General features: G+C 49.5%; 1 protein-coding gene and 1 long non-coding RNA gene across 2 annotated transcripts in view; one reads left to right on the forward strand and one right to left on the reverse strand.

The window, feature by feature from the left end:
- Positions 1 to 10,185, reverse strand: part of LOC310668692 — a 70,430-nt gene extending 60,245 nt beyond the window's left edge. The window contains exon 1 of the long non-coding RNA XR_014506800.1: positions 9,409 to 10,185. This is a non-coding gene — a long non-coding RNA (uncharacterized lncRNA). The remainder of the gene's footprint in view (positions 1 to 9,408) is intronic.
- Positions 6,405 to 11,763, forward strand: CIST1 (colon, intestine and stomach enriched 1). The gene is made up of 4 exons (XM_083421975.1): positions 6,405 to 6,721; positions 8,655 to 8,993; positions 11,256 to 11,413; positions 11,599 to 11,763. The coding sequence occupies exons 1-4, from the start codon at positions 6,679 to 6,681 to the stop codon at positions 11,644 to 11,646; spliced, it is 588 nt and encodes a 195-aa protein (XP_083278101.1). The 5' UTR covers positions 6,405 to 6,678; the 3' UTR covers positions 11,647 to 11,763.
- Positions 11,764 to 13,688: the final 1,925 nt, after the last annotated feature.

The raw sequence follows: 13,688 nt of genomic DNA on the forward strand, positions 1-13,688 counted from the left end.
CCCTCGTAGCTGAGTAAGATTTTATTCCATGAACACTGTTTGAACAGTGAGTCTGTGACTGGGGAGGCCAATTCTGGATCCCCACGTCCTTCCACAGTGGGACATTGGTTTCTGGGTGGGAGTTGATCATGGTGAGCATTTGCCAAGTGTGCCTTCCTCTTAGCATGTTTCTCCGCTTTGTCCTGAGTTCGAGTGTCTTCAAAGCCCACGGCCCTTTGGTGGGCCTTGCTTCTTCCAGTCCACTGGTATTAGTTCGCCTGTCTTCCCAAGTGATGTGTAAAGTGATATACTAGACTTGCTGGTCTGGTATAAATCTTAAGGGCTGACTTCACTCATCTGCCTCCTCCTGGGCTTCTTGTTCAATTTCCCCTTTGGCAGCTTCCGTCCTCTCAGAGGTGGAACTCAAGCCATACTGAGACCCATAGGATGCGGCGTTTGGGCAGGGAATTTAAGAAGGGGGCTTTGTGTACGGGAAGGGGGGCTTTTGTGGACTAGTGGAACATTAAAGGCTGGGGGTGGTCTCTGACCTTTGGACCCTATCAGTGAGGTCAAGGGGGGTTGTCTGGCCAACCCAGGACCCCCCTGCACACTGGACAGGCTTGCACCCCAAACCTCCTTGCTGCTACTTAAACCACCCCTCCCCTTAGAGCCACGAGAATCACAATCTCGATTCTGGCAAGAGCACCTTAGGACACTTGCTTTGCATGTAGAATGTCCTGGGATTGCAACTGATGCCGTTTCCAGGTGGGAATTAAACACTTCCTGCCAGAAGCCCCAGAGAGCCACTGTCAGCACAGACCGTCCTGAGCTCAGTGCTCTTGGCATAAAGCGACAGCTTATTTAAATCCTCCCCTCACGTCCATGAGGACTAGAATCTTTGGGGGAAATGCTATTAATAAATAATAATAATAATTTACACAGCAGCACTGCAGCTGGGAACTGGTGGAGCTCAGGGGCAGAGCCTGCAAAAGAGACTCCTCTTTAAATCAGCCCTTTATTCCAAACACAGTGGACTGGAAACTTCAATTTATTATTACGGAGTGTGCCATAACTCTCAGCAAAGGGGCAGAGGCTCGGCGGCAGAAGATCTCTAGGCCAAGACCTGGTGTCTCCCAAGCAGGGCTGGGAAGGAAGACGACTCCTAATGTCAGGGTTGTGGGTTCAAGTCTCACTGAGCAAAAAAATTCTGCATTGTGGAGGGTTGGACTTAGATGACCCTCGGGGTCCCTTAAGACCCCCTCAAGTCTGTGTCCTAGATTGCTAGCAGTTAGCTGGAGGGCCCAGCGGCTGGATTCAGTCGGAAGAGGCTCCCCCTGTTCTGCCTCACGGGTTTGCTTTGCCCTGGGACTCGGCCAAGAGAGGCGTCCCGGACTGGGCTGTGTTTACATCTGTGTTTACTTCCCCAGCTGAGTAATGCAGGCAGGCCCACCTTGACTCCCCACAGCTTTAAAGCAGAACCAGATGTGGACTGTCGTCCGATTGCTAGAGAATTGGGGGGCAATTTGCTGAAGTTTGAGGCTGGGGGAGTGGAAGGGTGGGCAAAAACCTTTCCCCTTTTTCTCTCTTGGTAAGAGGGCTGTGAGCAGGAAGGGCAGCTAGCGGAGAAGACCCACAACCAAGAGAGCTGGGGCCAAATAAGTTATTTTCAGAGCAGACCACCAAAGGCAGCCATGCCCATTGGGTTGAAACCCCGATAGCACCACCAGAAGACAAGTGGGGCTGGGTACGTGTCCCTGGGCTCCCCTCCAGCTCTGTGATTCTCTGATTCTAGGATGCAAAATCTGTTTTATTCTAAAAAGGAGAGGGGATGGGATTTCTAGTCCTCAAGGGTGGGAGAATTTTTATTTTTTGGTCAAAGGCCACTTTGGGATAATGCGACAGGGGCCACATTCTGGCAGCAGGAGAGCCAGAACTGACGTTGAGGGAGGAAGGAAGTATAACACAGAATAAAGACAACCCTGGTTTCTGTTGCCCCGTGGTTGCCTCAAATGAGAATCCTTGACCGTATCAACCCCATTGGATTTAAGGAGGTCACTCTCAAATAAGTATACAGAGGATTGTATACAGAGGATTTTATATATATATATATATATATATTTGCTTTCGTAGATTTTCACGGGTACAGGAATGCAGGTTTTGGTGTCCTCGGGTGTCTTCCCGTGTAAAAGTTGGGGTGTCTAGGCGACGTTTCGACGAGGTCTCACTCGTCATCTTCAGGCTGGTGCTTTCGGCTTCTTGTTACTGGAACAGAGCAGGATCTCAGTGTTTGAGTTCCTATAAATACTGTTGAGGAGGTGTGGTGTATAGCCTCCAATGTTCTGGGCAGAGAGGAGGTTCCCAGGCTAGTGTGCCTTTTCTTCTTTTGTTCCTTAATTACTTGAGGGATATCTTGAGTGATTTCTTGAGTGATTTCCTGAATCCCACTTAGGTGGGTCATTAGGTGTGGATTAGTTGCTAAAGCCTTCGTGTCTTGAACTCTTGAACTTTGTGAAGAGTTTTTCTGAGAAGATGGCTGTACTGCACTTGGTTGTGCTCTGGCTTGGCTTCGTGTATAGGGGCGAGCTGTGGTTTTGTGGCCTGTGCCAGCCAGATCTGTGTAGGGATTGCAGGGGGGTGCAGCAGAACGCCATCACCAATCAACCACACCAGACCCAAACCCAGACCCTCTCCACAGATAAATTACAGACACCATCCAGTAGCCAAACCAGGGTGGCACCTCCGGATGCTGCACCCCCCTGCAATCCCTACACAGATCTGGCTGGCACAGGCCACAAAACCACAGCTCGCCCCTATACACGAAGCCAAGCCAGAGCACAGCCAAGTGCAGTACAGCCATCTTCTCAGAAAAACTCTTCACAAAGTTCAAGAGTTCAAGACACGAAGGCTTTAGCAACTAATCCACACCTAATGACCCACCTAAGTGGGATTCAGGAAATCACTCAAGAAATCACTCAAGATATCCCTCAAGTAATTAAGGAACAAAAGAAGAAAAGGCACACTAGCCTGGGAACCTCCTCTCTGCCCAGAACATTGGAGGCTATACACCACACCTCCTCAACAGTATTTATAGGAACTCAAACACTGAGATCCTGCTCTGTTCCAGTAACAAGAAGCCGAAAGCACCAGCCTGAAGATGACGAGTGAGACCTCGTCGAAACGTCGCCTAGACACCCCAACTTTTACACGGGAAGACACCCGAAGACACCAAAACCTGCATATATATATATATATATATATGCTTTCGTAGATTTCGTATGTATAAAACTATACATACATACATACATACATTCGTATGTATAAAACTATACATACACACACAGTGGTACCTTGCTTTTCAGACATCTCCGTTGACGAGCATATCAGTTTTCGAATGCTGTAAACCTGGAAGTAAATGCTTCGGTTTTCGTCGGAAGTTGAACAAGCCACGCAGCTTCTGTATTGAGTTTTTTGTTTTTGTACATTTCAGAACCCGAACAGTCTTCTGGAATGGATTACATTCGAAAACCGAGGTACCATTGTATATATATATTTGTACGCACGCACAGTATCTGAATAATGGGGAAAGGGCATGTATAAAACTCCTTGAAGACAGAAGAGGAATTAGAAAAACGCAGAAGGCAAGCAAGTTTGTCAATTCCCCAGCTGTAAATTCATTCAGGACCAAAGACCTGACCACCCTCTTGAACAATACACTAGCCTCTTAGCATTGCTCCCTACTCGGGAGCAATTTTTTCCCCTTTTTCTAGGAAAAAGCCCAAGAGCCTCTTACATAAGGTAAAGGTAAAGGGACCCCTGACCACTAGGTCCAGTCATGGCCGACTCTGGGGTTGCGGTGCTCATCTCGCTTTACTGGCCAAGGGAGCCGGCGTACAGCTTCCGGGTCATGTGGCCAGCAGGACTAAGCCGCTTCTGGAGAACCAGAGCAGCGCACGGAAATGCCGTTTACCTTCCTGCCGGAGCGGGACCTATTTATCTACTTGCACTTTGATGTGCTTTTGAACTGCTAGGTTGGCAGGAGCAGGGACCGAGCAACGGGAGCTCACCCCGTCATTGCGGGGACTCAAACCGCTGACCTTCTGATCGGCAAGTCCTAGGCTCTGTGGTTTAACCCCCAGTGCCACCTGCGTCCCCTACTTGGGAGCAATTTTTTCCCCTTTTTCTAGGAAAAAGCCCAAGAGCCTCTTACATAAATAAATTAAAATACCAGGGCAGACTCTTCAGAAGTGAAGAGCTAAATCAACAAAAACTGAGGGACAGCCCCAATCCCAGGAATGTCTTTGACTGGCCAGCTGAACCAGGTTAGGGGAGCCGATGGGGCTGAGACCCCCAGGGACTTAGGGGCTTCCCCTGCAGGCGAAGAAGAGACCAAGAAGGGGTCCAACGGGCAAGAAGGAGGTTTGTGCCCATGCTGGAGGGGCGGGTGGGGCTCGTCCACCTGGGAAGGGAGCCCATCTAAGAGAAGGAATAATAATGATTTTATTATTTATACCCTGCCCATCTGGCTGGACCTCCCCAGCCACTCTGGGCGGCTCCCAACAGAACACTAAAAACAGAATAAAACTTCAAACATGAAAAACTTAAACAGGGCTGCCTTCAGATGTCTTCTAAAGGTTGGGTTAGTTGCTTATTTCCATGACATCTGATGGGAGAGGGTGCCACCACCGAGAAGGCCCTCTGCCTGGAAGGTTCTGACCCTACACCTCCTCTGCCTTGTGGGATATATTTGGGAGAAGAAAAGGCTCGGGAGCAAATGGTTCCTTGCAGGCCTCCTTCCGGCAACTCCTGCCGCCAAGCTGGTGCCAAATGTCTTGCTCTGATTTCCTATGGACGCTATCAGTGGGGCAGAGAAGGGGGTCTTGCCATCTGGGCAGCCCAGGACCCCCAGACACACTGCCCAGGCTTGCACCCCGGGGGGAGGTCACTTCAGTGCTGCGAAAACAAAACAGGAGGCAGCCACACTGAGCTCCTGGTCTCTGCATTTGCAGCCAGAGCTGCGATTCTCCCGCAGTTCGACTTCCCCTCTAGGGCAAACTCCATTGTCTCCCAAGACAGGCAGATGCCAAAGGCAGCTGAGCAAAATGTCCAATTTCCAGAGGCACAATGTCGGACTGCTGGTCCACTTTGCCCAGTTCTGTGTCTACGCCGGCTGAGAGATGCTCTCCAGGTTTTCTGGAGTGTGGCAGGCCTCGTCTGCTTTAATGCGGCCATCGTGAGATCAAAAAGCAGCACAGACACCTTTCAAAGGCAGCAACGGGAAGAAAAGCAGCAAATCAGGAGTTAAAAAGTTGTTTTCGTTGGAAGGGAAATGGCTGCCGTAGGGATGGCGCCACCTGGCGCCTTTCCACCAACATCGCTGGTCTGTAGCTTCTGACTTTGGTTGAGGTCGGAGCCCCACTTGGGCCAAAGATTCCTGGGGCTGGACTAGATGACCCTTGGGCCCCTTCCAATTCTACAATTCTGTGATGATTCTTCACAAGCCAGGTGATGGCGAATTGCAGCAGTTCTCCAAGGGGTGGCAGGAGAGCAAGAGGGGCAGGAAGATTAAATGACACACACACACAAATATTCAAGTATTGCCTTTTTTCCTTCCCCCCCTTGAATTTTAAAGGTGCGGCTTATATTCGGACGTGGCTTATATTCGGGCCAATGTTGTTGTTGTTTAGTCGTTCAGTCGTGTCTGCCTCTTTGTGACCCCCTGGACCAGAGCACGCCAGGCCCTCCTGTCTTCCACTGCCTCCCGCAGTTTGGTCAGACTCATGTTTGTAGCTTCGAGAACACTGTCCAACCATCTCGTCCTCTGTCGTCCCCTTCTCCTTGTGCCCTCCATCTTTCCCAACATCAGGGTCTTTTCCAGGGAGTCTTCTCTTCTCATGAGGGGGCCAAAGTATTGGAGCCTCAGCTTCACGATCTGTCCTTCCAGTGAGCACTCAGGGCTGATTTCCTTCAGAATGGAGGGGTTTTATCTTCTTGCAGTCCATGGGACTCTCAAGAGTCTCCTCCAGCACCATAATTCAAAAGCATCCATTCTTCGGTGATCAGCCTTCTTTATGGTCCAGCTCTCACTTCAATACATCACTACTGGGAAAACCATAGCTTTTACTATACGGACCTTTGTTGGCAAGGTGATGTCTCTGCTTTTAAGATGCTGTCTAGGTTTGTCATTGCTTTCCTCCCAAGCAGGCGTCTTTTAATTTCGTGGCTGCTGTCACCATCTGCAGTGATCATGGAGCCCAAGAAAGTAAAATCTCTCACTGCCTCCATTTCCTCCCCTTCTATTTGCCAGGAGGTGATGGGACCAGTGGCCATGATCTGCGTTTTTTTGATGTTGAGCTTCAGACCCAATACATTATATTTAAAAATTCGGGCCAATACATTATATTTAAATATTCAGTATGGCTGTGAGCCAATTTTTATTCTGGGTGAGGCCCAGAGGGGGAAAAAGTGAGTTCTGAGCTTGCTTTCCCTCACCTGTCCAGAAGGGGGAGCTGTCAGGCCACGCTCCTTCCTTCTTTCCAGGTGCCAAGCATCCCAAGCGGGGATTTGGCCGCTGCCCAGGTGCCCGCCTCCTTGGAGAGGTGGCAAGACAGGTGCCTGGGTCCTGTTCGCAGGCGGGAGGAGACTCCTTCAAGCAGCTGCTTTCCCTGCCTTCCCCCTCCAGGAGAACCAGGTTCGGCTGCCATGGCTGTGTGGGTCCTTCTGCTGCTGGTGGTCTCAGATCAAGGTAGGGGGCTGGTGGGGGGGGCTGCAGAAGGACTGGGACCGGGGGCAGAAGCAGCAGCATGGGCAGTGCCAGATTCACGTCTAAGCTCAACACGCTCTAGCTCTCTTGGGGGCCCCAACGTTTTTTAAAGGGAAACAAAACTGGATGTCCATTTCCAAAATATAAGATAAAAACCAAATAAAATAAAACCTACATCCAGCAACCGTGTTTTGTGTTGTGTCGGCTCCTCGGATGTAAGTCATGGACCCTGCCTGCTCGCCTGCTCCCTCAAATATCCCTGCTTTGCTCCTTTCTATATATAGGGTGCCGACATTCTGCATGGACTGGTTGCAGGGCAACATGTGCAAATGGCTTGAGATACCTCTGAGGTCCATCAAGGACCATCTAGCATAGATTCAACACAAATGAATTTACAATTTACGTACATCCAGCACTGCCCTTGGGGGTTCCCCCCACCCCATTCCTCTGCGTCCAACCGGTTTGTGACAATGGAGAACGGCTGCCCCATCGAGTTCCCAGCCCGTTTCTGTTGCGGTCTGAAACACAACTCCCGGCCTCGCTGCCTGTCTTTGCCCCGTCCCTCTGGCAGAGAAGCAGGATGTGGGGAAGGAGCCAAACAGACTGTGCCCACGAAGGTGGGGCAGCGACACAATCTGATTCTGCCAGGTGTGTCGATTATTTGTGCCGTGCAGGTGGAGGAACAGCCCTCCGCTTGGCTGGCAGGGAAAGGCGAGGCTGGTTGTAGCGGGCAGCCCTCGAGAGCCTCGGCCAATATTTGCACCCGTTCCACCTTGATGGGCGTCAGAGCCACACGGGCACCGTGCCAGGCAGAGCGCATTTTCATTTCCCTTTCTTTCTGTCTTACTGTACTCAAGGCGTATCACTGCCGCGCTGCCTGCCTCTGTAACATAAGAGAACCCCCAGTTTTGGAGGCAGTCTACCCAGAGCCAGATTTAGGCTGGGTTGGAGTGTCCAGCTGCATCTCTTCCTTTAAAAAAATAAAGCAAGCCATTGGTCCACCTAGCCCCATACTGTCTGCACAGACTGGCAGCAGCTGTCCGGAGTCCCAGGCAGGAGTCTCCCCCTAGCCTACCCGGAGATCCCCCTGGGGATTGAACAATGGGACCTTTTGTCTTCTAGGTGAGATGCTCTCCCGCTGAGCCTTCAGAAAACCAGAGGTAGACTAGCTTGGGCCATGGAGGTTCCATCGGGCCACCTTTAGCATTTCAGGGGGCTCTGCTGGATGACCCTTTGGGGTCCCAATGGATTCACCCTCCAGTCTCTGCTTCTCAGTTTGTATTGTATTACTTTATGCACTATGGCTTGCCATTATTTTATTGATTGTAGTTTAGAAAATACAGTATTTTTTGCTCTATAAGACTCACTTTTCCCCTCCTCGAAAGTAAGGGGAAATGTGTGTGCGTCTTATGGAGCAAATGCAGGCTGCGCAGCTATCCCAGAAGCCAGAACAGCAAGAGGGATTGCTGCTTTCACTGCGCAGCGATCCCTCTCGCTGTTCTGGCTTCTGAGATTCAGAATATTTTTTTTCATTTTCCTCCTCCAAAAACTAGGTGCGTCTTGTGGTCTGGTGTGTCATAGAGTGAAAAATACGGTATTTATTGTAATCATTAAGAGTGGATTTCTGTTTAATTTTTATATGCTGATATTATTATTCTTATACTATTCTAATGATTGCTCAATATTACTTTATGTGATGCAGGTTGCTTATTTTAAAGTTAGGTTTTATTATCACATTTTTGTATTGCATTTGATGGTTATAAGACGTCCATTCTTTGTTTCTTCAGCTTGCAAACCGCCTTGGGTATAGTAAGATAGAAAGATGGGATACAAATTAAAAGCGATGATGATGATGATGATTCCTTGAGCCGTGGAGGCTTGCTCCTTTCTGACTTCCCCTCCCCTCCCATTGCAGTTGTCTCCGCCAGCACACAGGCCACTGACAGATCTTCAGCCACGAGCCCCCCAGCCATCTCTGAACACCTAAGGACATCCAGTTCCGGGGCGGAGGAAACCTATGCACCCCACAGCGAGATCAGCCCCACGGCATCAGAAGCACCCACAGAAGAAACCCCCTCTGCCAACCACACGACTCACCCAGGCTCCTCGCCTCCTCCCAGGCCCGCCAACAGCACCACCAGGGAGGGGGGCAACATGACAACCGACACCCCCCTCACAACCCCCCTGGCCAGCTCCAGGGAGCCGCTGCTCACCAGCCGAGAGGCCGGATCCACCAGCCACAACTCCACCACAGGTGAGAGGCAGGTGAGGATGCCCTCTGGATCCTGGCAGCATCCTGTGCTGTCTCGAGCAGCGATATTTTGCCTGTCCGGGATTGGGGGCTAATAATCATTTTTGTAGGGAATCGGATTGCAAGGGGTTGAACTGGATGACCCTCAGGGCCCCTTCCACAGGTTCTCTGATTCTGTTAGGATCTTCCTGTAGACAGCTCCTGTATCTTCCGCAGAAGGGGTTTTTGAATGAGGAGCGTTCACGATGGCTTGCAATAATAATAATAATAATAATAATAATAATAATAATAATATATGTATACCCCACCCATTTGGCTGGGTTTCCCCAGCCACTTTGGGTGGCTCCCAACAGAATATTAAAAGCACAATAAAACTTCAAACATTAGAAACTTCCCTGAGGTCTTCTAAAAGTCAGACAGTTGTTTATTTCCTTGACATCTGCTGGGAGGGCATTCCACAGGGCGGGCGCCACCACTGAGTAGACCCTCTGCCTGGTTCCCTGTCACCTCACTTATTGCATTGAGGGAACCACCAGAAGGCCCTCGGGAGAGGGACCCCGGTGTCCGGGGTGGAGACGCTCCTTGAGGTATTCTGGACCATTTAGGGCTTTCAAGGTCAGCACCAACAACTTGAATTGTGCTCGGAAACATCCTGGGAGCCTATGTAGGTCTTTCAGGACCAGTGTTATGTGGTCTTGGCAGCCACTTTTTATCCTGCCTTACAAGCAGAGTATTAAAGGCACCTAAAAAAGGCATGTGTGTTTAGTGACGCACAGTGTATTTGGAGGAAAAACAAAACTCCTTCTCTGAATACAAAATAAAACCTGGAACAGACACAGAGTGAGAAGATGCAAGGAGTCTGACTGCAGCTGGATCAGGCCCAAGGGGGTCCCATCTAGTCCAGTGACTCCTCACAATGACCCCCCAAAAGAAGCCCCACAAGTGAATCTGAGCCACCAGTTGCTGCAGATTATGTGATGGGTGCAGAAATTCGACAAGTTACAACTTTTCTTCCAGCACGGAGGTGAAGCGCTGACAGCACTGCACCAGTTGAATTCCTGCCTGCTCTGTATGGCTGGGAAGAGCACAGGAAAAGGAGCAGGAAGCCAAGTATGATTGTCTTTCATAAACACAGTTTCAACAATGAGCACCTAAGTGACTGTGGAGGCCAATTCTGGATCCCCACGTCCTTCCACAGTGGGGACATTGGTTTCTGGGTGGGAGAAACCACCCAGAAACCACCCAGAGAAGCGGACACGGAGCAATGGATACAAACTACAAGAAAGAAGATTCCACCTAAACATTAGGAAGAACTTCCCGACAGTAAGAGCTGTTCGACAGTGGAATTTGCTGCCAAGGAGTGTGGTGGAGTCTCCTTCTTTGGAGGTCTTTAAGCAGAGGCTTGACAACCATATGTCAGGAGTGCTCTGATGGTGTTTCCTGCTTGGCAGGGGGTTGGACTCGATGGCCCTTGTGGTCTCTTCCAACTCTATGATTCTATGATTCTATGATTCTATGAGTTGTCCCGGTGAGGGTTTGCCAAGCGTGCCTTCCTCTTGGCACATTTCTTCCTCGTGTCCTGAGTTCAAGTGTCTTCAAAGCCCAGGACACCTTTGGTCAAGGCTGTTCTCCAAGTGGAGCGCTCGCAGGCCAGTGTTTCCCGGTTGTCGGTGTTTATACTACATTTTAAATTTTTTGCCTAGAGGCAGTCTTTGAGCCTCTTTTGCTGACCACCAACATTACTCATTCCATTTTTAAGTTCGGGATAGAGTAGTTGCTTTGGAAGACGATCATCGGGCATCCGCACAACATGACCAGTCCAACGAAATTGATGTTGAAGAATATTGCTTCAACACCGGTGACCACCAGGTGGCCCTGTTGCCTCACAATTCCCCTCTCCTGTTGGATTTTCTTACTGATGATTTCTGAATTGGAGGGGTCCCGGGGGTCATCCAGTCCAACCCGCTGCAATGCAGGAATCTTTTGCCCAACGTGAGATTAAGATGCTCCAGCAACTGAGCTCATGAACAGCTAACAGTGCAATTTGCTGCTGACTCGCTCCTGACAGGTGTGTGTTTGTGTGCGTGCAGAAACTAATGTACTATACGAGGGTAATTTTTAAAATAAGTGTTGTCTCGCCTGCTTTTGCCTGTGGCCCAGCCCACGACGTGGCCCCTCTGGAGGGAATGTGGCCCTCGGGCTGCGAAAAGCTTGTTTCCAGGGCAAACAATCGCAAGCTTCAAAGCCACGTGTGTCTCCCAACAGCGGAAGCCGGCGAGGACGCGCCCATTTCCCAGAAGCCCGGCCTGGTGGCCATCATCTGCATCTTTGTGATCATCCTGCTCATTGGCGCTGTCGTGGTCCTGGTGAAATGCTACAAGGGGAGGGAGCCGGCCTTCCAGAAGCTGGATGAGGTCCCCATGGTGGGTAGATGCCTGGGATTTTTTTTGGGGGGGGGTGGCTGTGTGGGGAGGGAAAGTCCCCCCCCCCAGTTCTGGAGCTGCGGTTAAAACTACACTTCCCTCCTGGGCTGGGAAGGTTGAAAAACATTTGGCATCTCAACAGAATCTCATTGCAGCTTTAATTCCCCTCTCTTTCTTCCCTGCAGGGCAAAGTCACAGAAGGTTCTCCGTTTGCCCATTTCCCTCCCAAGTAGCCGGGCTCCCCTTCCACCCCACTCCCCCCCCCCAGGGCCTGCCGAAAGAAGGGCCACATCCTGCTGTCACTTAGCATGTGCAATAATAATAATAACAATAAAAGTTTCCAAATTCGACCCCGATGCCGGTTAATCTGTATGTGTTCAGAGCACAGAATCATATAGCCATAGAATCGTGGAAGGGACACCCCAGTGGTCATTCAGTCTGACCCCCCTACAATGCAGGAATCTCGGCTCAAGCATCCCTGACAGATGGCCATCCGACCTCTGCTTCAAAACCCTCAAGGAAGGAGAGTCCGCCACTTTCCACCCCATGGTGTTGAGTTGGAATCTCCTCTCATACAACTTGAAGCCACGGGTTCGAGTCCTGCCCTCCGGAAGCAGGAGAAAACAAGCATGTTCCCTCTTCCATGTGACAGCCCTTGAGAGATTTGAAGATGGCTCTCCTAGCTCTCCTCTTTCCCAGGCTAAACATGCCCAGCTCCTTCAACGCTTCCTCATCAGGCTTGGCTTCCAGACTGGATAATCTTGGGACTTGGCTACATTCAATTATATCGTTATGATTGTGTTCTAGACATTTGACACCAGATGGCGCTGTTGAGCCACAATCCGTGTTTTCCTGTAACTTTTTAAATGAGTAGAAATCTGCGCGATATCCTTCTTAAATTGCGGTGCCCAGAACTGGACACAGTCAGGGCCGGATTTAGGTTTGGTGAGGCCCTCAGCTCCTGAAGGTAATGGGGCCCTTTCTATGTCCAGCTGTCCTTTGTCAACAACAAATTGTTGCTGTTTTTTGGGTTGAATATATGCTATAGGGTCGTTTATGGACCTAATAGGCATCTAAAGCTATTTGCACATGCAGAATGTCGGCACCCTATATATAGAAAGGAGCAAACCAGGGATATTTTAGGGAGCAGGCAAGCAGACGGGGCCCATGACTTACATCAGAGGAGCCGACACAACATAAAACACGGTTGCTGGATGTAGGTTTTGTTTTATTGGTTTTCTATCTTATATTCTGGAAATGTACATCGAGGTTTTTTCCCCTTTAAATTTTTTGGGGCCCCCAAGAGAGTGGGGCCCTAAGCTAGAGTTTAAGCCATGTTTTCCTGTGATTTTAAAATGAGTATAAATCCAGCCCTACTCCCCCTCCTCTGCACACCTCCGCAGAGTTGGGCTAATAAGTAACGAGGCCTGAGAGTTAATTAGTCACCCTAATTGCTCGGCCTGCAGGTCTCCTTGGCAGGAGGAGCTCAACTGGCAGAATAATAATAATAATAATAATAATAATAATAATAATCAGTGCTTCTTTCGGGGGGGGGGAGATGCAGGGGTACGCACGCATAGCCCTAAACATTTTGCAAATCTTTGTACTTTTGTGCATTTACTGTATTTATTTTCCCCAATTTGAACTATAAAATGGTGATTTTCTTGAGTTAAAATGAGAGCACTCCTAAACATTTTTTTTAGATAAAAAGCGCTAATAACAATAATAACAATAATTTTATTATTTTTATCCCACCCATCTGTCTGGGTTTCCCCAGCCTGTGGCTGACAGTGTCTTTCCACCAGCCTCGCAGAGGCAGAAATCTGAGTTTCCGGGCGCCTTCTAAACCCTGCGGAACAAAAAATAAATAAACCTGGACAAGATAAATGGCACCAGGCCAAAGGGTGTGTTTTGGGTGTTCCTCCGAAGAGGAGACTGGTTTTGCCCAGCTGGTTTTGGCAGCAGGGAGGCTGCTTTCAAAACTGGAGAGGGTTGCCCATCAACAGAGAATCTGCTCAGAGGGTTAGCAGACAAAAGGAAAGCTTTCTTTCTTTCTTTCTTTCTTTCTTTCTTTCTTTCTTTCTTTCTTTCATTCATTCATTTCTATACCACCCAATACCCAAATGTCTCGGGGTAATTCACATAAAATACCGAATAAAGAAAATCAAAACAAAAATAACACAAACTGCGGAACTCCCGGCTGCAGGAGGCAGGGATGGCTTTGAGCAAATTCAGGGAGGGCTATCGATGGCTGCTAGCTGCAATTATTAGCATT

The sequence above is a fragment of the Podarcis tiliguerta genome (assembly GCF_965153285.1).
Source record: "Podarcis tiliguerta genome assembly, chromosome: 18".
Classification (NCBI taxonomy): Eukaryota; Metazoa; Chordata; class Lepidosauria; order Squamata; family Lacertidae; genus Podarcis; species Podarcis tiliguerta.

Coding starts and splice junctions, on each gene's coding strand:
- CIST1 (XM_083421975.1), top strand. CDS start 6,679: ATGGCTGTGTGGGTCCTTCTGCTGCTGGTGGTCTCAGATCAAG. Junction 8,994..11,255: donor CAGCCACAACTCCACCACAG/GTGAGAGGCAGG, acceptor GTCTCCCAACAG/CGGAAGCCGGCGAGGACGCG. Junction 11,414..11,598: donor AGCTGGATGAGGTCCCCATG/GTGGGTAGATGC, acceptor TCTTCCCTGCAG/GGCAAAGTCACAGAAGGTTC.